Below are 24,637 nucleotides of genomic sequence, written 5' to 3'. Positions count from 1 at the left end.
AATTATAGATAAAAACACGCGAAATTTCTTTATTCATTAAAATGACCAATAGATCTATGATATCTATGAAATAAACATACTCTGACACATAGTTATTTTGAAATAATTATGCCGTGGTTTACTAGATTTTTTTTTACTAATTTTTTGATATAAATAAAGTAATTTTTTATTTTATCTTTTGATTTGAATTAATGTTTCCTGAAATAATATTGCTTGTAGTCGTCAAATTGTTCATTCATATTATTAATTTGTACTCTGGTAATATACAAGTAATGTTATTATAAATCAACCAAAACACCTTATGAACGATAAAGGAATCTTACGAAGGTCAGTGTATCTACTACATTTACCTATGTATATATATTGTTCAAACAAGGACAAACAACTCCAAACAACTGTGCGTTTGGTAACAGTCTCGCTCGCGCGAATTTATTCAACTTCCAGTATTATCAAAAATATTTTTATTTCCAAAATCCAAGGACTATTTGAACGAATCTTTCATTATTAACAAATTTAACGTGAAAGCATTATACAGATGCTTTCATAAACTGAAGCAATCAGTTGCGACAAGAATTCATCTATTCTAATATCGAGATAAGCTATTTATATAAACTCATCTTCAACTATTTTTACTGCATTTGAGAAGAGCAGCTTTGTTACAAAAAATTATTTCTAGTGTTTTTTCGCTAAGAGGGTCGAGGCTAATTGTGAGTAATGTTCGATGAACTCATTTCTTGAAAGGTATGCAATTAAATAATATATTATCTAACAATCTATTTAGCTGCAGCATCTGCATTTTTTTAATTATGTCTTCTCATTAAGAGCTACGTTTTATTAATCATCTCTCAGATACGTTATACAGTATTCATTTAACTGCAATATCATTTATCCAGAACATAGCTGAAAAGAGAGATATATCTTTCTGATATATTTTAGAAAATACATATTTTTGTGTATTCTAAAAAATTCGTTTTACGCGTATTATGGGATTACGGGAATAGGAAATATGAAACATTTTACGTGTACGATGTAGACTTTGTTTAAATAAAATATTTAACTTGACGATATTAAATATTGAGCTGAAATATAAAATATTTGATCATTTGAATAATGTATCCTCTTATTTGACCGTTTTAATTGTTTGAACTCAATTTACTTGGACAAGAAAATGGTTTTCAAATGAAATAAATCTTTATTTCGTTCTATACTTCAATAAATATTTTTCAAATAATTCTTTATTCCATTGTGTCAACTTCATCGGATGCGCAAACTCTGTCATATACATAAGCCGATACGCATCGTTCAAACGTAACTGGAATGAGAATAATTTTGAAAACAAATAACGCTACGTCGTAAAATGATCTGGATTTACTATTTATAACTCGAACATTATGCAAAATACGGTATTTAATGTTCTACGTTACATGTTTATTCTTTTGTTTGAATGCGTTAATTACACGAAAATGATTTATTCCAACTTTATATAGAATATTTATTTTTAAAATGACAATAATAGATTAAATGAATTGATTGCTTACTTTAATTTATTTTCTTTTTTATTTTTATCATAGACTATGTTCGAGACTGGTTGGCACTTTCTTATGCTGATTATAAAAAATTCCAATAAAATTTCTCTAAAATAAAGTTAAAGAAACGAAAAAACACGGACATTTAACTCTACAATAAAACTTCAGAAGTTTGCGTATCTAAGATAAAATGGTAGTATTAAAAAAAATCATATTGGATCTATGATAAGAAATGGCATTATATGTACGTTCTATGAAGCTGGTTCAGTCACGAAATAGTACGATCACATCGCATTTAACCTTGAATTATATTTCTAAAACAATAATATCTTACATAGCGGAAACATATTTTTCGTAGAAAATAGTGAAAATGATACTGTTCCAAAGTAAACGAAACAGACACTTTCAATTAAATACTCTAGAATACAAATTATTTTTATAGCAATTAATTATCTTACGGATGAGAAAAAATTTACAATTACAAATCAATAAGAATTTTACCCTAGATTCATTGAATCATTACGTATTTAATTATCATAATTGTTCTGTTCTATTGAATATTGTAACGCGTAGGTTACATCGATTGCAATCATCGCATAAACAAAAATGTTTGCAACGCAAATAAGAATTTTACTCGAAATTCATTAAAAATCTGTTAATTGTTATAGGCACATCTTATTATTTCATTGAACGCTAAATATATTAATTACCTTGGCAGTGTTCGTCGTATGAACGGAAATTATTGTAACAGAAATACAGATCTCGTTCGTGACTAATTTACAATCCTACCAGAAATCACCTACTCGAATTTTCTCTTCTGTGCACCTTAAGTCCATTGGTAGATGCGAAGTAAACGTACGCAAAGTAAACACATCTGTATAACTCTCTGTCGGGAAATAAATGACTCCACTATACTCCTATAAGCAAAGGAACAAGTAGCAAAGAAGAAAAGCAAGACAAGAGTGAAAAAGAGGAAAAGAAAGCAAGCAAATTGGTTCCTACTTGTACGATGATCCAACATCGTCACAAATACGCATAACGCTAGAAGCTAGGAAATTTCCACCTATCTCACGAGATCTCGTCACGATCATTAGCAATTATTTTAACCATACACCTATGATTTTTTTAATGTTTTCTTTTCATACTTTAGATGAATATGATCGTGAAATATCGTTTCGAGTGAATTATATTCGATGCTTCCTTTTTCTTTTTGATTAATCGTTTATAATTGCGTCAATTGCCATAATATTTACAACTCAGTTCAAATCATAAGTTTAGTTTCATAATCTTCTGGAAACGATTAGTTTATTTTAAGAATTTTAACAGTCGTGATGTCTGATTAAATCTGTGGAAATTATCTTTTTCAAAAAAGAGTTTGTTATGCTCTTAATATTATATATATGTTGTACTCTTAACAATATATACTTATAATATTAAAATATGATTTAGCAGCAGAAAATTTGCCACATTTTTTACACGTATCGCATCACGGAATCATGTTATTTCCAAATAGAAAATTAATGCGTTGGGCGTACGTATTATAGAGTACGTAATAGAGTAAGTAATGAATTGTTCAAAATTCTATATACATTAAAGCCATACATCGTTCGGAACAGTCTGATTCTACCTAATGAAATTCTTTTCTACGTTCTATCGTTTCAGGAGTATAGCTTAGCCAGTTACGTGTATCCTGAGTAGTAAACCAATATCAAATTACAAAGAAGTAATTATTACGTCGCGTGAGATGGTCCACGGGACGTCCTTCATTGCCTGGCAGCCTACAGTCCACATACCGTCATTCCAACCCTCCATAAACCTAAGGACCCACCATAAACTTTAACTTCTTAACTTAATTCTTTTAACATATGTTTTTTAAGTTAATCTGTTTGTCCTAGAAGTATTTTCAGTTTATAGCTGGTCCTTAGAACAGTCCTTAGGTTTATTGCACGTTCTTAGAAATTACAGAGATATTTGTCTAACGAAAAAGCCGATTTTTCCCATGAACAAAGTCACCTCCGTGCCACGTCGGTAGGAAGCTTCATTTAATAACGTTGGCTATAAGCAATGGGCATCGCGGATCGTTACCCTTACTTTTCTAACGAAAGTTGTGAACAACGAATCCACGTTCTTAGTTCAAAAGGCACACCCACTCCGAGCTTTCTTCCGTAATCACACAAGAACAAACTTCACTTGTTCTCATCGCGACAGAGCAGTCACTTCATCTCTATACTTCGTCTACGACATCAGGAGGGTCAACTCAACTTCTACTTCTTCTATACTAGGAGAGTCAACTTCTACTTCTTCTACACCAGGAGAGTTCTACTTCTTCTACTGCATTACTACATTCAACTGTAAGGGCCTTGCTCTACTACGACAGAACATTTAGCGTATCTCTATCGGATCTTCATCCGCCAAATAATCGTCTATGACATTTATATCACACGTAACGGCGTAAATCTTCAGTGTAATAAGTTGTTGGAAATGTAACATTTACAACCTGTTAATCGCAGTGTTATACCACATCGATCATCCCTATTATCCCAAAAGAAGTAAGGGGATCGATCTGTTCGTCGATTCTTATAATCGTAACGGGAATTTACGACTCCCGTTGACGCGCTTCCTCGCGATCGCGTCTCCCCGCGACTGGTCGAAAGTACAGTAATAATTTTAAATAATTACGAATTTGAAATCTAGCTTAGTTTTAACACATTGCACACGAATTAGACTTGATATACGTTCGCATCTTAAGTTTTTAAAAATATACAATGACTCACGAAAGTACTTGAACATTTAGCATAGAACATTTTTATGAATGTATTATGTGCGCTATACGGAACTTGTTGACCTTTCAGTTAGCACTATAATGAGACGCGACTATTGCGATTATAATAGTAAAATTTGGAAGCAATCCAAAAATCTATATAGAAGTTACACGACATTTATTGCAAACATATACGTTGTGAAAAATTAGCATACAATGTGAATAATTTTAAACATACAATTAATGCTAAAGATGGTCTCATTACATATTCTGGCCTATTAATATAGTGAACAATTGACTGTTCGAATATCTTGGTGATGTTTGCGAAATGTATGTTTCCAATAAATATATTGCAACTTGTACATACATTTTCAGATCCATCTGAAACTTTAACAATATAATCATGACAGTCATATTTTGTTACAGTACTAACGCGATCTCAAAATATTTTCTACAGTATATGTGTAGAAAGCATACAAATGTTTGTATAAAAGTATATACGCATGAAAAGTTTCTAAGGGGTGTTCGAATAGTTTCGTGAATGATATTTACGTAGAAAGACATTATACATCAATCAATACCTAGTATCAGAATAATAGAACGATAAATAGTGAATATTCAAAATGATCGCATGTAAAATTTTGGTATCAGAAGTAATTGCTAGACCGCGGATGTTCGTGCATTTATGGGAAATTTAAAGGTGCAAGAATCTACAAAACGCGCCAGATACGTAAAAATGTATAACATACTCAAAGTACAATACTTGATACATGATTTAATGGATGAAACAAATTCTTGCTTAAGTTCTATTTCTTTAATTGTATTTATAAAAATATAAATTTGCGTAAACATCCGCAGTCTAATGATAAATCGTTGGTAACCCAATGTTAACGATCTAGAATTAAGATCAACCTGACGCTGATGGTTTTGTTTCTTTAAGATCCACATTATTCAGATGTACTAATGATTACATTGCTTTAAAGTTGAGATGCATACAAAATGTTCAGTTGGTTTTGAAGTATCAAAATAATGAGATAGAAAAAAAGAAGGACAGTCGCAAAATTCTAAAGTACATAGTCTAAGATTTTAAGAAATCAGAATAAAGAAATAAAAATATTTTATTTTTATAAATATAAATAATATGAAAAGACTCGACACTTTTTAATTCAAATCTGTTGTTACTTCTTTAAAAGTATATAATTCAAGAATTATTAGTATTTTGTTCAAAAGCATTAGTTTAATTTAAAATACTAATTAATATTTTGTGATCCTTTTTATTATCTCAATAACAAGATCTCATTCGAAGATTTTATCAGTTTTTAATAAGCCAAATAATTTTCGAACAGGGCAATGAAAAAAACATCAATTATGTTCTTTATAGAAGGAATACAAAGAAAGCACATGATTATTACTCACATTTTCCAAACTTTGCAGGGAGGCACTTTTAAAATTTAGTACATTGTTAACATGACATGTCACTGTTATTTGATTCTGCGGCTAAACATCTGTTTCGCACCCTTTAAAAGTATCGTTTGCCATAATATTAAAATAATGGAGATATTGAAATAAAATATCAAAATATTGTTTGCCTTAACAGTTATTACCTCTGACTTTTCGAAAACCTCATCAACCGTATCTTTGAACCTAACAGATTCTTTCCATTCTTAATTATCTTCTACTAAAATATTCTTCTTTCGTCGTAGCGACAATTAAAATCAAAAATCCCAACAAGAATTTATAATGTTTTATCCTGTGATCCTCGTATGTAACATCCTCAAGTTGGTTTCAGATTTTGCCGACATAATCACAATAGTCGTATCTCGGTATAGCGTCAATGAAAAATACCAAAAAGTTTTCTATAGCACAGGTAAAATGATCGTAAAAAATTTCTGCGACAAGTGTTTAGATACTTTTATGGATCACTGTATGAACAGAAGCGTATAATACGATCTTTGGAAAAACTAAACGCACAGGTAAACAACATGCTGTTACAATTCCATGGCGATTGTTTGTTGGCTATACTCTAAAAGCTTTTTCGGAGTACACTCCAGTATCTACTTTACGCAGATCGATCCATGTGGGCGGAAACAACTGCGCGAAACGAAATACTCCGATCTCTGAACGATTGTCTGAACGTCTTTAAATCTCCTAGACTAGGACGTTCTGTTCTAATGCAAATTAAGTATCGATATACGTAGAACGTCTAATTTAATACGGTTACGGCGTCACAGGTTATGTAGCGATTTTCAGGATAACTTCTCTTCTGTTCGAAGCGTACGAAGCGTTTCAAAAGTTTGCTCTTCGCAGTTGTTTATTATCGCAACGAAACTATGTATTCCGCATCGTCGTGGAACTTTAAAAAAATTGGCAGAAGATTGGATTTCCGTATGGAATCGAACGAATCGATTCCTTATCCATGTGATGCTCTACAAAGAACAACTTTAAATGTCACGTCACGGCATTTATTCGTGGCATAATTCCAGACCCAGTCTCCCTCTTACATCCCTGGTTTACTTCGAGAGCTCGTTATGCTCAATGTTCCTCTTATCGATTAAATTATTATTTCTCGCCGTTATTTGACTCCTATACACATACGTATCCGTAGCATACTGCAGAAATATTCTATGTCCTCTTTTAACGTTTACGAGAGAAACAGTTTTGAAAACCCAATGATACTTTATATTTAAATAGATACTTTTTGCATTGTACTTATCTTAATCAATGCTGTTATAAAATTAGTTGCAGATTGATACAGATGGATCATGGTTCTTGAAAATATCCCTATATACATTAAATATATTAAACAAAAATATTATTTTTAATAAATCTATGAAATAGATCTAAATGTGATTTTTATACAACACAGAGAAACAATCAAGAATTATTTGTTACATGTAAAAATTCAAGTTTCACGAAAAATGGACATAAAGTACTCGTGCAGCAAGCCATCGATGTAACGTCGACGTGCACGTTCATTTCTTCTTTCATTTCCCCCACTCCCCTCTTATTTCTGTTGTAAATAACCCTGATTTTCCTTCGAAAAATATTTATGTAAGACGTTGATCACAGCCAGCAACCGAATACATAATTCGGGGCCGTATTATTTAAATACATGTCCGCGTATTGTTTGGATGCACGGCCTGGATCTTGGCTACGCGTCAATATGATGTTGTATGGCTAGCAAAAATATTCGCGAAGTGTCGTAAGATACGCCAATTTCGAATTCTTTGCTTTTAATAACGTCGCCAGCGATTCAAATTCATAGCGCAATAAAAAAAAGACACACAAAGGCAAACTTACACACGAAATGTAGTCGCGAGTAATTTCAAAAAATCTTGATAAAGTATCGTGTGTTCAGGTTATCGCGGATAACAGTAGTGAAGATGAATGGCAAGCGTTACCGGACAGTAGTAAAGAAAGACTATTTACAACCTATACCTATCGATACATTGCAAACACATTGAAAATGTCGCACGGTTTCTTTATTCCATTATATAGGTCAAAGAAAAGTAATTACTTGCTACGTACCGTGTTGTCAACTGTCATAATTGTAGTATTCGTATCAATGTGAAAATCAAAAATTATATAAATCTGGTATAAAATATAACCAAATTGTATGCTGGATATGATATGCAAAATTGTTGCAAAAATATGACTATAACTATCTGTCATGCTTGTTTTATATCATTTTTTTGTGATCATTGAAATGGAATTGTTTGCAGCATATAATATAAAGAATGTATATTACAGTCGATACTTCTTTTGTTTTCTATACGTTCTGCGACAAGATATTTCTTACTGGTTTCTGTCTTCTGTTTCTTTTCTGGTTTTTGTAACAATGGCTTGCTTCCATGCTACATATAATATTTTTCGCATCCAGACTTTGATTCTACGTGATTCTGCTAGCGAGTTCTATGTGACAATTTTTCAACTGGATTTAATGACACAAAAATCTGATTCGAAATCACTGTCAAATTGCACGGATAGTAACGATATATATTGTGTATCCGTGATGATATGACACGACACAATCGAGATCAATGGAGCAATAATAAAACAGTGTGGAAGCAAATGATTTTCGTGAGATTCAAGGACGAGCAGCTGAGAAATTCAAGTTATCTGGGTCTGTATTTCGGGGACAGTATTTGACGTGTACCGGTACGATTCTATAACGAAGTAGCTCCTATACGGAAATAGACGTGGAGTGGTAGTAGAAACGAAACCAGAAGTACACTAATTTTTGCGACTCACCTCTGTTTTAAACACGGGCACCATTCGTCCGGAAAGACACATTGCGCACCGTGGTATAGTAACACATCTTGCCGTGAGTAGCACGACGAATAATGCACCGTGACGAGTAGTGACGAACAGTGACGAGCAGTGACGAGTAGTGACGACGGTATCGTACTGCCACTTGTTCCACACTAAGCGCTGCAATCGATGTTCGCGCGTGTCTATCGATTAGGAAATGGTTAATGTGACATAGCCGCGCTCAAATACAATGAGAAAAAAAAAGAAATTTCGCGTTTCTATTCCGTTTCATATTCATAAAAAACGATTCTAGAATAAAAACTTTATTGTAGGATCTTTCTATTAAATGATAAAAAATATCGAAAGAAAATTGACAAAATAACTTTCATAGAAATGGAGATTAAGCAAAATGAAATTTAACGTTCATAACTACTAACAGCGTTGGATCGTGTATCCGGTAATGATGACGATACGAATTCTACTAATATTATAACTGCTACTACTACCGACGGAGATATTGTTTGGACTACAGCCAGATGCGCGCCTGCGTCGACGAATATCGTACGCTACCCTGTCTATCGCGCGTGTCATGAAAATTTGACCTCCACCTATGACGCTCGCTTTTCTCTTTTCACAACGATAGCTCGATATCAATTTTGAACCTGTATAATGTTTGTGCATGCGCAGGTATATGCGCGCGCAAGAAATTTATCAAGCTGAGAACAATTACGCGGTACATTTGAATCGATAAATAACAAATTTTGTTAATAAAGTTGATCGATTTATTGAATTAGATAGCTGATTAAAATAACGCGGATGTACAATAATATTAATAGAAGTTCTATGATAAAGAAGCAGTAGACAGTGCAATTTCAAAATTAAGTATATCTAATAATAAAAGGTAACCAGACTCATCTACGTTCTAGGTCTACGTCTATATCATAAAATTTATTTTAACGTTTATTGACATATGTATGATACAAAATGGTAATAAAAATGTTGAATTATTACTGTATACAATATATTTCTTTTGTTCCTATTTTATAACAACAGTAATAGTAAATATTTCAGACAATAGCTAAACAAAGTCAAAGAAAGAAAGTGTATATAAAATTAGGTTATTCTCTCCAGGAAACATATACATCATCTGTTCTATATCGTTGTACACAAGTCGTTTCTATCCATGGAGTATGCCCTTGGCTTTTGTATTGAAGTAATCCAGCCACAGCGATCATTACACCATTGTCTATACAAAAGCGTTCATCTGTCGCATGAAGTACTGCATTTCTTTCCTCACACATCACTTTCATCATCTCTTGCAACCTTTCATTACATCCTACACCACCAACGATTAATACTTCTAATGATTTTACATGGGCCATTGCTCTCTCTATAATATTATTAAATATATCATCTCTGTTCCATTTTATACAATTTTGTACTTGTATCACAAGCAATAACAATACCAGTAATTTCAATAAGCATAGCAAATACTGTTTCTTGTAAAGAAAAACATAAATCTTCTGGAGTAAATTCTTTCGAGTCAAGCCAACTGGGAAGATGTTCTTCAATGTAACTTAAAATTCCTGAGAAAGACACATCCATCCCTTTTACTACATAAGGTAATGGAGCTAATTTTGTCCCTCTATGTATATAATATTATATTATGTGTAATAAATGAAATTAATATACATAAACAAATAAACCATACTTTAATAAAACAACTTACTTCTTTGCTAACTGTTCTATATTATAACCAGGACTAGGATCATTTGAGAGCTTTAATAATCTTGCGAAACGATCTAAACAGTTTCCAACAGCAATATCTATTGTTTCACCAAAAATACGATATCTCTGTCGAGAGTATGCAATAATCTGTGTATTTCCACCAGAAACATATAAAACAGTTGGATTTATACTTCCTGTGATCAATCGCCCCATTTCTATATGACCAATACAATGATTTACTGCAACCATTGGTTTATCATATATCTGAGCAACAGTTCTAGCTACTAATGCAGCAACTGTTAATGGTGCACCCATTCCTGGCCCTTTTGTATAACATACTACATCCACATCTTTTAATGTTATTTTAGCTTCATCCAATGCCTTTTGTAAAACATTGAGAATATGGTCTCTATGATGTTGTGCAGTTTCACGAGGTAGGAATCCTTTTCAAAACAAACTTTAAAACGTTTTATGTATAACATTTTAAATAATAACAAATAATAAATGTTACTTTTGTATATTGTTGAATTATGTATAATGTATTATGCAAGTATTTAAACACACTTAGAAACTTTCTTATATTATATTATACAAAACATTTTGGAATTTTATTAACACTAACATTATCATACTTGGTATTTAAGACGGATCTAAAAGTGTATACAAAAGTCACAAGATATTTATTAGAAGCATACCGTTTATAAAAATGGTCAAGGTATTTGAGCAATCAATTATTTTATATATTAATCACAACATCTTTAGCATTAATTGTATGTTTAAGACTACTATTTGTGTTATATATTACGTCTTAAGTGTATGTTTGTAATAAATATCTTGTGACTTCTATGTACATTTATGGATAAATTTCTAATCTTGCTATTATAATCGCGATAGTCGTGTATCATTACAGTGTTAACAAAATTTCAAAAAATTTCGTATAATACATATAATATATTCATAAAAACTTTTTGTGATAAATGTTGGAATACTTTCGTGAGCCGTTGTATATCAAAAGTAATCACATGAAAGGTTAAGTTTACCTTCGCCCGGTGGTGTAATATACGTATGCCGTACATTTGATAAAACATCTTGATCTCGAATAATTCCGATGCCTAACTTATTTGCACTACCTTCAAATCCAATTGCAATTGTCATTTTTATATTTATAGGTTTAATTCGAAAAGATATTATACAAATTTACGGCGTATAAAACCATTGGCACATGGGTAAATTAATTATCCAATAGAAAGCATAGACAACATGCGCAGTAGAATCATATTCATTTGACTTTTCTCGACGTTTATTTATTTATATCTGTTGCATGTTGAAAGTAATAAAATATATTCTGGTAAAAATAAAAAATATATAATATTTATTCGACACAAACTTCCAAAAGAATGAATATACATAAATGTAAAAGTAAAAAATCATTTATAAGTAACGAGAGGAATTTACGATTAACCGTATTCCTGCAGCGACATCTGTTACTTATCTCGTTTGGAATGCATCTTCTTGCATTTGGTGCGTCTCTAGAAGGAAAATCTCCTTTAAACAATCTTCATTCGTAAAACGTCACGCGGAAGTGATTCACCGATTCTCGTGCCAGAAAATGCAAGTTTGCAATTTGCCGCGGTGAGAAAAGTGAGTGTCGTTATCTCGAATGGTTCTTGAGCCCGGTGAATGTCGTGAAATTCCTCGGGTAGCGCTCACTGGGTGGGCAATTGATTTTCAAAGTGACCATCGGGTGCGAACGAATGAATGCCACTGACGCTTCGATACGAAATAGCAGACAACGCTACCAAAAAAAGTTAGAGATCTATTTTAATACTGTCGAGTAAGAGTTTTGTGAAGCTACGTTAAAACAAATATATATATATGTATATATATACATAGTGCAAAGGTGTGTACCAGCAAATGGAAAAAGCGAGAAGAGCCGACCTTCGCTTTTAACGAAAGAAAGGAGCGAAGGAGGCTATACGCGTATATACCGGTTTCGGACACTCTTTTTCTTTTCTTTTTATCTCCTCAAGCCAATACTTGAGGTATCTTCTTGAGTTCTCCGTTACGACACCAGTAAGGTGTTACCCGGGTAATATCTGAAATGGTGTCGCGAAAAATACAGTTTCGCCGGTCGCGAAATCGCGCAGTCGGGCCTTTACGTGACCTTGACGTACCCGTTACTCGAGCCACAAATTCCGTGCTACCGCGTTTCGGTGTGGCTACGAATCGGACGCGACAAGATATCCTCCGATGCGTACCGAGAAGGTGACACGTTCCGCGGATGACATCCTTCACGATGTCAAGAAACGGGCGAAAAAGCCCTACCCGCGGCGTTCATTGTATTTTCTCACCTGTGTGTACCATCGGGTTAACGATTGACGCGAGTAATCTTATCGTGTATCGTAATCGGCTACGTGAGTGCCGTCCGGTATGGCATTACCCGGGTAATGCCCGAGATAAACTTCATACCCTATTCGCGGTTCGGTCCGGTTAATAAAACACGAAAATACCTGGACACGATCGACTTGACACGCGCGCGCGACGCCTTTCGAGGGCGATCTCTGAATTTGGTTCGACTCATTGAAAAGTCCACGCGACCAACATTTATGGATCGTGGATCGAAGCGTACTACAATTCTGGACATGCAGAGAGTGGCGATGGTAAGGTCTCGCGACGGGTGATGTCCAGTACCACATATGGATTTTTCGCGAAATTTTTATTCTCAGAGAAAATATACGCTTTTGATCAGGAATATATACTAACTTTTCCACTGCTTCACCACTCCAGATGATACCCATTTGTGACATGTAGAATTTTTTACATAGGCCAGTCGACCCAAAGGACGAATGATACTGGTTCTTCTAGCGATCTCATGGCGAATTAGTCCAACGTATTATCATCTTTATGGGCATTCTATCATGTATTGAAAATTAACGTGTTGACTGCTCTCGCAGGAGTTTGGATCACCAGCTTTTCGCTCCTCCTGTATCTTTTATTCTAACATTTCTATCAGGTATGTGTTTATTTAAGGATAGAAAATTCATGAAATATGCAAAGGGTTCATAAATGCATGCCAGTACTTCAAGAGATGGATCTACACATTACAATAAATAAAAAACGTCATATGAACATATGTCCTATATCCTTAGTTTTAAAATTATGGTTGATTAAAAAAATATTCAATGTGTTAGCCTCATGTCTTAATACACGTTAGTATATGCTTTAGCATTACTGCATACATAGCTAAGACATGCTTTGATATTACCTAAAGTTTACAAACAATATTAATCCGTATGAATCAGATAGAATTTCAGACAGTCAATATTTTATTTTCCCTAGTTCATTAATGTTTTCTAGAAACAGAAAGGTAAAAATTATTTGTAAACTTTACAAAAAACCAAATATACTTCAGCTGTATATACAGACAACATTAAGGCATGCAATAACATGTGTTGAGGCATGAGACAGACACTTTAAACATTTTCTGTAATCAGTTATAACTTTCAAACTAAAGTATATAGGAATTACCCTTGAAATATTGATATGAATTTATGAATCACCCTGTATAAATAACTGTACTTAAAGTAATGATAAGTTGTTGTCAAAAATGATAGTTGTTTACATCTGGAGTAATTACAAGTGTTAAATATAATACATTTCGTTTTAGGAATGTCACGAGACTATGATAGGCGAAGAGGAGGTAGCGGTAGTGGTAGCAGTTCTAGTAAGTTACGGATGGATACCAATGTATCACAACCCAGACCACATGGCGAAAATTCAGGAAAACGGAGAGAATTAGATAGCGTAATGCGGAAAGCTCGTGAATCTCAGTCAAGTTATTGGAATAAAAAGCTTTTGGAAGTAGAGGAACGCGATCCAAATAGATGGAGACACAGTGGATATAAGGAATTATATGTCGGTGGCACAGCAAGCGGAGAACCTAGTAGAGGACATCCTCGAAGTCCAAGAAGTCCCAGACCTCGAAGTCCCCATATACCAAGACCACGTAGTCCTCGAACGAGAAGCCCACGGTCACCTCGCGATAGATCACATACCAGAGGACGACCTACACGCAGTCCAAGCACAGGAAGTACTTGTTCTGATCGATCATGCAGTGTCTGTTCACCAAAGGAAAAGCGACGTATCGGTCAACCCTCTCCTTCACGTTCAAGATCACTCACACCAGTTCGAGCTCGAGCACATCCAAAAGAAATAGTACCATCAAGTTCACGAGTAATACCAACTCGTACTAGACCAAGATCACCTCCTTTACCACGTCCACGTACACCCCCGCCCACACCACAGCCTCCACCGCGTCATCAAAAGGACTATAAGACAATTAAAGAAAAAGAAACCAAGGTCCGGCGCAAAGAAAAACATCACACTAGAATCCCAGAAGATCCAAGAGTTCCAGATCCCATTCCATTGGTAAAACATACTTTGTTCATAACTAATTATGAGTTCTGATTTTAAATTAATATGCTTCTGTCTACATTTTTAATCTTTCGTTTATTTATACATCTCTCTTATATTTCAATATATAACTATGAAACTTGTACAGATGCGTAAACCTGTAAAGGTAGAAAAAACTCATTCAAGTCATGGAACAACTCAAATGATTAGACCACCTCCTGAGTCCTCACCTAGTGAAGACAGTGATAGTTCTTCCACAACATCACATGTGGGTCCACCTAAAATGACATTATCAGAGCGGTATGATTTAATTATTAATATGTTATAAAATTTAAAACATCAGTTTCGTAACACAATACATATATTTGAAAAAGATAAAGATCTTATAATAACACAAAACTGTTCCTTTTTCTTAGATTTGGTAAGATGGCACAATGGAGTGTCGATCGTAGGGACATGGAAAATATGCGCATCACAAAAGATGGAGAAAACGCGATGAAAGTTGTAATAGAGGGTGAAGAGAGAATTGCAAGACTAGGATACGATTCTCCACCACCAGGACATTATCCTGAATCACTTTTAGCACAAGGTCCAAGAGGTCTAGAATGTTGGGATGATGTTCGTGTTAGATATGATTATTATAAAGCAAGAGGATATCTACGAGATCTTACCTTAGATGACTACATAAAGTGGGAAGAATGGTGGTACAAATATCAAGAATGGTTAGAAGCAGAACGTTTTTATGAACAGTGGACCTCTTCAAATCGTCCTTCTGGTGGAACTCGAAAGAGACGCGGGCGACGTAATAATACAGCTCATTGAAATTGCGTAAGCCCATTACAAATCATTCTTGATTCATAGACATTATCATTAATAATGTATACTGTAATATTTGTTGTCCTTAGAAAAGGAGTGCAAAAAGTGTGTAAACGCTCTATACAGGCATACATGCATTCATATAGAAAACATACACTGTTAAGACGTATATATAAATATAAATATATTATAATAAAATGACTGTGCTGTAAAAACCTCATTTTCATCGATTTATCAAGTAAAAATTGATTTACAAGATTTTCGCTTTTCATTTGATTACTTTATATGTAATACTTTATATTTATCAAGATATTTAGAAATAAGGATAAACGTGTGTATCGAATTAATAATAATGCCAAGAAAAATTTATTTTTGTTTATATTTTTTTAATTTTGTTTTATCACTTTATATTTATGATAAATAGGGGTCTTATAAAATCATTTTCTATTTAATAAAATTCTAGTTTTTTTTATTTAACTGTTTCGTAAATAACTTTGTAATGACATGAGAAGTTACTAAAAAAGTGAAATTAGTTTTTGTATTAAAAAAAAGCCTACAATCATAAAATAAATACTTTATCCATCATTTTCTAAAAATATTTTTTTTTTAATATTTCGGAATATGTGGAGTGTTCTAGGTTTTTTCAATTAAACTTTGTCAATATGTTGAATGAGTATAAGTAAAAAATTTACATAAATATAGCTCGTTTGAAGACTTATTAAAAGTTATAATAAATATGCAGCATATAATTTCACATTAAAAAATATATAAAGTAGATGTTAATACAAATAGTGAATTCATATGAACAGTTGATTGATTTATTGAAATGAATCAAAATCAAAATGAACTGTGTAGAACAACGAATGACTGTCAGTTACCTATTGACAGAAATGATAAATATTTTAAAATGAAATATAAGCACTTATTTTTGTCTTGTAAAATGTTCTTTTTGTATTTCATATATTAAAGTTTGACTAGAAAAACCAGGACAGCTCTGTATTTAACTGATAAATTATTTGACATACAATTCGCAAGATCATATTTAAGCTCATTAAATTATTTATTTATTACTTTCTTATTAAAAATTTAAACTTATAATAAAGTTATATCTAGGATAAGAGGTACATTATAAAGTCATATAAATTTATTTTCAGTACTTTCTATTTTTAATTGTGAAATTTTCTTAATAATCCCAATTCTATGATATTTATCCTATAGATTAAGATTACTACATAAAATTATAACGTAGATGATAATAAATTTAGTGAAATACACTCTTTACCAAGTTACAAAAATTAAATTTGAAATTTCTGTACAATTTATTGTAATTTTACGTAAAGGTGTAACTTTTTCTTTTAAGTATGCAGGCTATGATTTTATGTACAAAACAAATATGAAAATATATTTAGAAATATGTGTATTATTTTTTCTGTTTTGTGTGTATTTATAAAAATTAATTACAGTAGTTATATTAAAAAATATATTATAATAATTTTCTTCTGAAAATTATATCTTAAGAAAGAAATGTGTTATTGAACACAAGATACGGTATCTCCCTTAATAAGAGGTTAAAAGTTTATCAAAAATCAAATATCCGTAAATAAGAAGTCATATATATATATATATATATATATATATATATATATATATATACGATAGAACAGTTAAATTGAGATCGAGTAATGAATCTGTTTTAAACTGGAAAAGAGAACATAACGATGGCATCTCAGAAGATTATAAGAAAAATAATATCATCTTCATTAGGTCCAAAACCTATTGGACCATATAAGTAAGCTATAATAACATATGTTTCCAATTATTTAGAATTTTTCAAGTTTTACATTATATACATAATATTTATCATTTATTTAGATCAAAAATAGAATCTTCCTGCAATAAAATATATATGTAATTACAATATATGAAATTATCTAATTACTACAATATAACTAATTTTGTTTAATAGCCAAGCAGTACTTGTAGATCATACTTTATATTTGTCTGGATCTCTTGGTGTTGATGTTAAAACCGGAAAACTTGTTGCCGGAGGTGCTGCTGTAGAAGCTCGTCAAGCTCTTATAAATATGGGGCATGTCCTAAAGGAAGCTGGATCTAATTATGATAAAGGTCTCATTTATTTAAAATTTTTTTTATTTTCTAATTTGTTAATTTACATTTTTCAATTCTAAAACGATCAAGACATATGATATGATAAACATTATCAACAGTGATTAATAATATTAATAATTAATTTTATTAAACATTAATAATATTTACTCTTTATATTTATTTACAGTCGTTAAAACAACAATTTTCTTACAAGATATTAATGAGTTTAGCGATGTAAATGAAGTCTACAAAGAATGTAAGATTCAATTTATAGTTTTATTTATATAAGTGTATGTTATATTTGTGTATATATCCACGCACCTTTTTTTTTCATTTAGTTTTTAAGGAGAACTATCCAGCTAGATCTACATTCCAAGTTGGAAAGTTACCAATGGTAAGAAGTAATAGATATATAAATATCTACATATAATACAAAATCTAACTGCTAACATTAAACATAAAATGTTATTGTAGGGAGCAAAATTTGAAATTGAAGCTATTGCTGTTGTTGGTGAGGTAGAAACAATTTGAATATTATAAGCAAAATTAATTTAAATTTTATATATTAATGGAAAATGTTTGCATTTAAGCATTTAAATATTATTTCGAATTTACTATTTTTATGTATGATGCTTTTATGTTATTGATAACAATCATATTATATTATATTAATAACAATTTGGTTCTTTTACCATATGTATATTTAAATATAAGTTTATTTTTTAAAAACAAATAATGGGAAATATCTTTCATAAATTATATTAAATATCTATATTAATGAATGTTAATAGTAACCTGATCAAAGTCATCAAATATTTCATATGACATTAACATGAAAATTAAATTTATAAAAAACACACTTTTAATAGTATTTCATTACAAAAAATAATACTTTTTTAATATATATCAGGTGTAATAAAAGAAGAATTTATATATGTTGTAAATAAATTATATTACATTATAAAAAAGAACGAAAACATTTATGTATCTTCATAATAATTTATAATGCTATGACAAAAATGTGACGATGAATGTAATTTTTATCTCGCAAAATGAAAGCAAAATCGTGAATATTGTAAGAATATTATATTTAAAATGTTTGTGTTTAACATTTCATTGTAATAAATAAACAGAAAGGTATATAATTGTGAACATGAACAACAACCAAATNATAGCGGCAGATATGGATAGCATTGTATTACATAGAGAGTGGTACGTCATTCATGATACAAATGTGGTTAGACAGATTCTATAGCTCAAAATAACACGAAGATCAAATGTAACAAAATTGCATTGGAAACTTCGTTTGTGAAAAAATCGAGCTTGAAAATTCATGAAGTGTACGTGAATACGAACAACCATTTCATAAAACTGCAAGAGGTGATATCCAATTTCTACTACGGTTTATAGTACGCAAAGCAGCTCGATGTTTCTAACGTATTAAAATGTTTTAGGAATGTTTTAATAAATTGTAAAGGCGCATCCGCATTGTTTTATGATTATGGCGTGTTATTATGTCACAACTAGACGAGTTGAATGCAAATCTACGTTGAGTCATATAGTTCGTGTTACAGCGGTTCTACATACCTTTATATCATAACCTCTTTCACTCTTTTCGAGCGAGATTTACCACGTGTGGGTGTCGTTCCTTTTTTTTTATTGGATTGTGTCTCATTTTGCGTTTCTTATTAACCGTTTCACATACAATGCCACCTAAATTTGATCCCAATGAAATCAAGATAGGTATATTTTTAATATTTCATTTTAATATGTACTACAAGATTGTAAAATTTCCTCACATGTGCATATTTGTTTCAATAGTCTATCTAAGATGCGTTGGAGGTGAAGTAGGAGCAACTTCATCTTTGGCTCCAAAAATTGGTCCACTCGGTTTAGTAAGATTCTATTTTATAAATTTTAATTATTTATGAATAATATTTCTTCTAACTTTTTGAGAAAGTATTCTATTTCATAATTGTAAATATTAATCTTCCCCTTTCATTATTTGATTCTATTTTACATTCTATTAATGAACAAAAAACATTTATATAGTGCTTAAATATTGGTTTATATTTGTAGTCTCCCAAAAAAGTTGGCGATGATATCGCCAAAGCTACAAGTGATTGGAAGGGTTTAAAAATTACCGTCCAGTTAACAATCCAGAATCGACAAGCCACAATTTCAGTGGTTCCATCTGCTGCTTCATTAATTATCAAGGCTTTAAAAGAGCCACCTAGGGACCGAAAAAGGCAGAAAAATATTAAACATAATGGAAATTTATCGTTTGATGATATTGTTTCCATTGCTCGATCAATGAGACCAAGGTCTATGGCAAAGTACCTTAGTGGTACTGTTAAAGAAATACTAGGCACATGCCAATCAGTTGGATGTACAGTTGAAGGTAGACCACCACGAGAACTTATAGAAGAAATTAATGGTGGAAAGCTCCAAGTCCCAGATGAATAATATGGTAAGTTTAGAGCTCCTTGCCAATATTTTCAGCACAATGTCTCATTTTATTAAATATTAGAGTTTATTATACAACTAAAATGATTGATAATTAAATAAATAAATGATATTTATATTGTTATGTAGAATATTTGCTTCGAGCTCTTGGTAGGGGTTAGCATCCCATCCACCTGATAGCTGTAACAGTTNTATAATGTTGTTACAGACTATCAGGGATATTGCTACTGAGGAGAAAACCTCAATTAAAAATCAGCATTTAATATACCATACATATGTAGTATTTTAATTACAAAAATTTTACATTTCCATTGTTTCAGATTTATCATAAGGAGTAAAAAATAAAACATTTTTAATATGAAGGTGTTGTATTTTTTATGTATGTTCCCCCCTTTTAATGAAATAAATAAATTAAAAAGGTTTTAATATATCATATACCTTGTACACAATGCATATATACCACACATCTTGTTACATCATGTTACTATTTATTTTCTTTTAATAAAAATCTATCTTTACTTTAGGTTTAACTATATTTCTTTTTATAAGTTAATTTTTTACCATTTTTATTGCCAATATTTAAAGTACACTGAACTACAAGGAAATTTAATTCATTAAATCACTTTATATATTCAATGTATTTACTAGTTAATGTAGCTATATATTTCTGAGAATCATGATCAATTAAAAATTTTTCAAGTATTAATATAATTATTTTGTTACATTACGTATAAAAAAAATATTTATAATTTATGAAATTCAGATATAAGATTGCAAATATCTACAGTTTTTAAAACGAATAATACATTATTATTTCATCACTCTTGAAATATATTCTGTACTTTGAGTTGCCATATTAAGTGCATTTATTGTTGAAAAATTTTGTAAGACATTGGAAACCAAAATTACTTGTACATTCTTTACACATGTCTCAATGAAACTAATTAAATTAAAACAGTGGAGAACAATGGAAAAGATTTTAATATCAAAAGACATTTCCCTATGATAGGTTTAACAATTCAGTCTCCTAAAACATATCCTCGTCCCCAATTATGACCACCAAATGTATTTCTAGCTTGTTGTGTTTGTGGTCTTTGCACAGGGGCAGCTCCAAACCATCTGATATTACCTCTTTGAGATGGAAAATAAGATTCAAGAATTTTTGGAGTATTTAATAATTCAGGTCCACCGAGTTCTTGAGGATATTTGAATTTTAAAAACACATAAAGATGCCCCACTAGAATACCAAAAAGTTCCATCATGCCACCTCCAGAGATAATGAGATTAAATGCAAACAATACCCATGGCAAGTATACTGCTTTAAATTGTGTACCTGTTAATTTATAGAAACATACAATTAAAGTAAGTTACGATAGAATGACTGACAAATTTATAGCCTTATGCTTATAAAAAGAAAAATACATACCAAACCAGAAATTAACAATAGTATCTTTATTCAATTGACACCAAACGTATAATATGCTGAGTACCATAGGATCCATAAGAATATGTAATTCACCAATAACTCCTATGGTAACGCAGCATATCCAGTTGAATAAGAGTAAGAAACAATAATCTGCTGGTCGTCCATCGTATTCTCCACGTTCTAACCTCAACGAATAATTATATAAGAAATAACAGTTAATCAAAAAATGAAATCCCGTAGCCCGATTTAAAGGGTAGAAAAACACACTGGTGGCTGCTCTCCAAATTTCAAAATTGTTTATAAAGCGATCGTTTATAAGTATTAGTGAAGTCGGATTTATTAACCCGAATCTTCCAACTAATGTGCAAACTATTGTACATAATAGCCAATATCTTGTAAAAATTGGTAAAGAATTAATCCAATTCCTTACATCTGACATTTTTGTAATTTTTACGTTAATATAATAATTAATACGTATAACACCAAATTCGACACGTACGTACAACTCAGTATGACAATGTATGACGTGTGATTATTTAGTGACTAAACAACGACACAACGTAGACTAGGTTAGGACATATAATAACAGATATGGTGCTAGTAAGAATTATCCTGACTAACTTTCTATACTTATTCTTTCAATATTTAAGGACAAAAAATGTAAAAGAAGACACAAAATTTTAATTCCATTTCAATTACAAAAAAGAAAAAAATAGTATGAAGAAGATTTTGTAGAATTTTTCATCTTTTCATACTATAGTATAATTTCTTACAAAATTCTAAAACAAAAAATAAACGTTCTTTACTTATATTAAATTTCTAATATAATTGTGAATTTATAAATAATACATAACATATAAATACATATTAAAGTTTCTCCAGTAGTTACATTGTTGTTATAAATTTCTATATTACAAATACAAAAATAAATTATATAAAATTGTTTTTATTGATACAACAGCACTTCAAAAATGGTGATCAATAACAAAATTGACAGTGATTATAAAATATATGTGTATTCATATGGTTCATTTCATAGTAGTACTGTATGAAAATTTTGTAATACTATTTATATGAAAGTTTTATATTTTAATATCTGTTGTCCCTTTCGTTTCCACAGCATTATATAACATCAAGAATAAATTATAAAATTTATTTAGAAATGTTCCATTATAAAGTATAATGTAAAACATTTGTTTCTGATATTTTAAATGTACAATAATGATGTTGAGAGAGAGAGAGAGAGAGAGATTTTAATACAGTATGGATTGATAAATGTGAAAATTTGTTACTAAGGAATTGTTACAGAATAGAAAACCATACTTCCTATTTACACACGACAGACATACACACATATATTAACACAACTAATCATCAGCTGTTCTCTTAATTTTTCGTTGCCTAGGACTCTGTCTGGGCGTTTTAGGAGATTTATCTGTAAGAAAGATTGTTATGTAAAATGCGTTTACATTTTATTTAAAATAAATAAAATATGAGATACTTACTAATTCTATTTAATGTTTCTTTTGGCAACCAATCATAGTCTACATTATTAGGGTTCGATGTACCCATTTCAACAGGAGTTCTACGAGTATTAGAAGATCGAGATTTACGACCAAGAGATGAAAGAAGTTGCTGTCCTCCTACGAGTGTCAATATCACACATGCTGCCAGAAATACATATAAGAAAATTGTTTCTCCATCAAGACCATCATCTAATTCTATTATTTGCACTGTTTCATTATATACAGCTTCACTAAAGCCAATACCATTCTGCAAAATTATGGACATATGTCAATTTTTGCATCAATACTTTTAAAATGGAACATTAAATGTATTACATACAGAATCTTTATAATTTAGATTAATATTAAAACCAAAAGGTCTTCCAGCAAGATTTTCAGATGGAATAAATGAATATGCTAATGTTGCTTCATGTTTTGGTTTTACAATTTTGTTATATACAACAGTTGAAAAATTTTGTATATAAAAGTTGAAGTCCATTGCATAACGGAAAGAGGCATCCAAAGATTCAAGAATAAAATCAGATTCGCCTTTATTGGTGAAACCAACAAGAAATTCAACTAAATTTCCAGCTGGTAATTCTAGAAAAGTAAATAAATTACTAATTAATATTAATATTAAAAATATTAATAAGATTCCAAAAGACATATTTTATATACCCAATGTTGATAATCCATTATAAATTGGTTTAGTAAATAATATAGTTGTATCAGCATCAGATGAAGCAGTGGTTGTTTCATCTTCTGGTTCTTCATCTGTTATCACAGAATTATCTTCTCCTTCAATATCCACAATATCATCTATATTTTCATCTTCTTGAGCATAAACTGTAATAAAAATTTAAAATATAAACAGGATTACTTATACATAAATGGTTACAAACATATGTAAAATAAAAAAACTAATTCGGTCAATATCATTTTAATTTATTATCTAAGATGTTAGTTCAAATTTACTAAATGACATTTGAATGGTTACATTAATTATATTTCCAATATAAATTATAAAAAAACTGGAAAAGAAAGGAAAGTAATTTTTTTATATCAATATATATTACATATGTGTAATAAAAATATAAATCATAACGTATGAAACAAATATTAGTTAACGATTTTTATTATCCATTACCTTTATTCGTTGTGAAAGTAATTGCAGAAATGAAGAGTAATAAAAAAATGCTAAATTTCTCCATTTCGTTGCGTTGTTTTAAAACTAACTTTCCTGTTATGAAAACCGATTTATTCCACTTCTCGAACACTCACTTCAAATCAACACTCGACTACGGTGCTTCGAAATAACACAACCTGCTACCATCTCTGCCTGCGACGTGGAAGCACAGTAACGCAATCGTACAACGTGGAACATTAACGTAACGTTGGCATTAAATAAAGGACATCACAAATGAAAGGTTTCGTGTTGCCAATATACTAAATTGAATTACTAGGCTGCAGATTTGTGAATTTAAAGGTGCAAAAATCAACAGAGTAAAGATATAAAATGCAAAAATATATATAATATCCAAAGCAAAATATTCGTTACAATATTTAATAGATAAAACAAATTTCTGCGGAAAATTCAATTTCTTTGATAGTATCAGAGAGGTCTCTGTAAATATAA

At 31.0% G+C, this 24,637-nt stretch overlaps 7 protein-coding genes across 26 annotated transcripts in view; 3 read left to right on the top strand and 4 right to left on the bottom strand.

Annotated features, from left to right (window-relative positions):
• LOC122571651 (potassium voltage-gated channel protein Shab) overlaps positions 1-9,116 on the bottom strand; it is a 70,332-nt gene extending 61,216 nt beyond the window's left edge. For 9 of the 17 annotated variants that reach the window (XR_006318134.1, XR_006318132.1, XR_006318137.1 and 6 more), the window contains exons 1-2: positions 8,976-9,116; positions 8,539-8,741 (exon numbers count right to left, since the gene is read on the bottom strand). The gene's annotated coding sequence lies outside the window, so the exon portion shown is untranslated. Of the gene's footprint in view, positions 1-5,703; positions 5,805-5,891; positions 6,209-6,258; positions 6,401-8,538; positions 8,742-8,975 lie in introns of those variants that run through there. The other 8 variants (XM_043735686.1, XM_043735689.1, XM_043735690.1 and 5 more) reach the window with 3 other exon arrangements.
• Positions 9,117-9,465: 349 nt separating this feature from the next.
• Positions 9,466-11,438, bottom strand: LOC122571656 (probable tRNA N6-adenosine threonylcarbamoyltransferase). The gene is made up of 4 exons (XM_043735704.1): positions 11,307-11,438; positions 10,268-10,709; positions 10,005-10,183; positions 9,466-9,928 (listed from the first exon to the last, which is right to left on the bottom strand). The coding sequence occupies exons 1-4, from the start codon at positions 11,419-11,421 to the stop codon at positions 9,657-9,659; spliced, it is 1,008 nt and encodes a 335-aa protein (XP_043591639.1). The 5' UTR covers positions 11,422-11,438; the 3' UTR covers positions 9,466-9,656.
• A 332-nt stretch (positions 11,439-11,770) lies between these two features.
• Positions 11,771-15,697, top strand: LOC122571654 (serine/arginine repetitive matrix protein 1-like). 4 transcript variants are annotated; one of them, XM_043735702.1, is made up of 5 exons: positions 11,771-11,907; positions 13,221-13,279; positions 13,934-14,694; positions 14,828-14,979; positions 15,096-15,697. In XM_043735702.1, the coding sequence occupies exons 3-5, from the start codon at positions 13,936-13,938 to the stop codon at positions 15,499-15,501; spliced, it is 1,317 nt and encodes a 438-aa protein (XP_043591637.1). In that variant the 5' UTR covers positions 11,771-11,907; positions 13,221-13,279; positions 13,934-13,935; the 3' UTR covers positions 15,502-15,697. The 4 variants fall into 4 exon arrangements, with proteins under 4 accessions (XP_043591637.1, XP_043591636.1, XP_043591635.1 ...); XM_043735701.1 differs by lacking the exon at positions 11,771-11,907 and adding an exon at positions 12,032-12,166; XM_043735700.1 differs by lacking the exon at positions 11,771-11,907 and adding an exon at positions 12,788-12,926.
• Positions 15,698-17,127: 1,430 nt separating this feature from the next.
• On the top strand, positions 17,128-18,756 carry LOC122571657 (2-iminobutanoate/2-iminopropanoate deaminase). The gene is made up of 5 exons (XM_043735705.1): positions 17,128-17,284; positions 17,462-17,622; positions 17,792-17,860; positions 17,943-17,998; positions 18,079-18,756. The coding sequence occupies exons 1-5, from the start codon at positions 17,214-17,216 to the stop codon at positions 18,133-18,135; spliced, it is 414 nt and encodes a 137-aa protein (XP_043591640.1). The 5' UTR covers positions 17,128-17,213; the 3' UTR covers positions 18,136-18,756.
• Positions 18,757-19,186: 430 nt separating this feature from the next.
• LOC122571650 (60S ribosomal protein L12) lies at positions 19,187-20,432 on the top strand. The gene is made up of 4 exons (XM_043735684.1): positions 19,187-19,347; positions 19,426-19,499; positions 19,684-20,074; positions 20,391-20,432. The coding sequence occupies exons 1-3, from the start codon at positions 19,311-19,313 to the stop codon at positions 20,068-20,070; spliced, it is 498 nt and encodes a 165-aa protein (XP_043591619.1). The 5' UTR covers positions 19,187-19,310; the 3' UTR covers positions 20,071-20,074; positions 20,391-20,432.
• A 480-nt stretch (positions 20,433-20,912) lies between these two features.
• LOC122571649 (derlin-1) lies at positions 20,913-22,046 on the bottom strand. The gene is made up of 2 exons (XM_043735683.1): positions 21,497-22,046; positions 20,913-21,403 (listed from the first exon to the last, which is right to left on the bottom strand). The coding sequence occupies exons 1-2, from the start codon at positions 21,933-21,935 to the stop codon at positions 21,090-21,092; spliced, it is 753 nt and encodes a 250-aa protein (XP_043591618.1). The 5' UTR covers positions 21,936-22,046; the 3' UTR covers positions 20,913-21,089.
• A 256-nt stretch (positions 22,047-22,302) lies between these two features.
• LOC122571648 (translocon-associated protein subunit alpha) lies at positions 22,303-24,381 on the bottom strand. Its single transcript, XM_043735682.1, has 5 exons — positions 24,149-24,381; positions 23,680-23,847; positions 23,342-23,601; positions 23,002-23,269; positions 22,303-22,931 (listed from the first exon to the last, which is right to left on the bottom strand). The coding sequence occupies exons 1-5, from the start codon at positions 24,210-24,212 to the stop codon at positions 22,864-22,866; spliced, it is 828 nt and encodes a 275-aa protein (XP_043591617.1). The 5' UTR covers positions 24,213-24,381; the 3' UTR covers positions 22,303-22,863.
• Positions 24,382-24,637: the final 256 nt, after the last annotated feature.

Source organism: Bombus pyrosoma, linkage group LG10, assembly GCF_014825855.1.
Source record: "Bombus pyrosoma isolate SC7728 linkage group LG10, ASM1482585v1, whole genome shotgun sequence".
Classification (NCBI taxonomy): domain Eukaryota; kingdom Metazoa; phylum Arthropoda; class Insecta; order Hymenoptera; family Apidae; genus Bombus; species Bombus pyrosoma.
The sequence above is the reverse complement of the archived record's forward strand: the minus strand, read 5'-3'. Positions and strand labels throughout refer to the sequence as shown.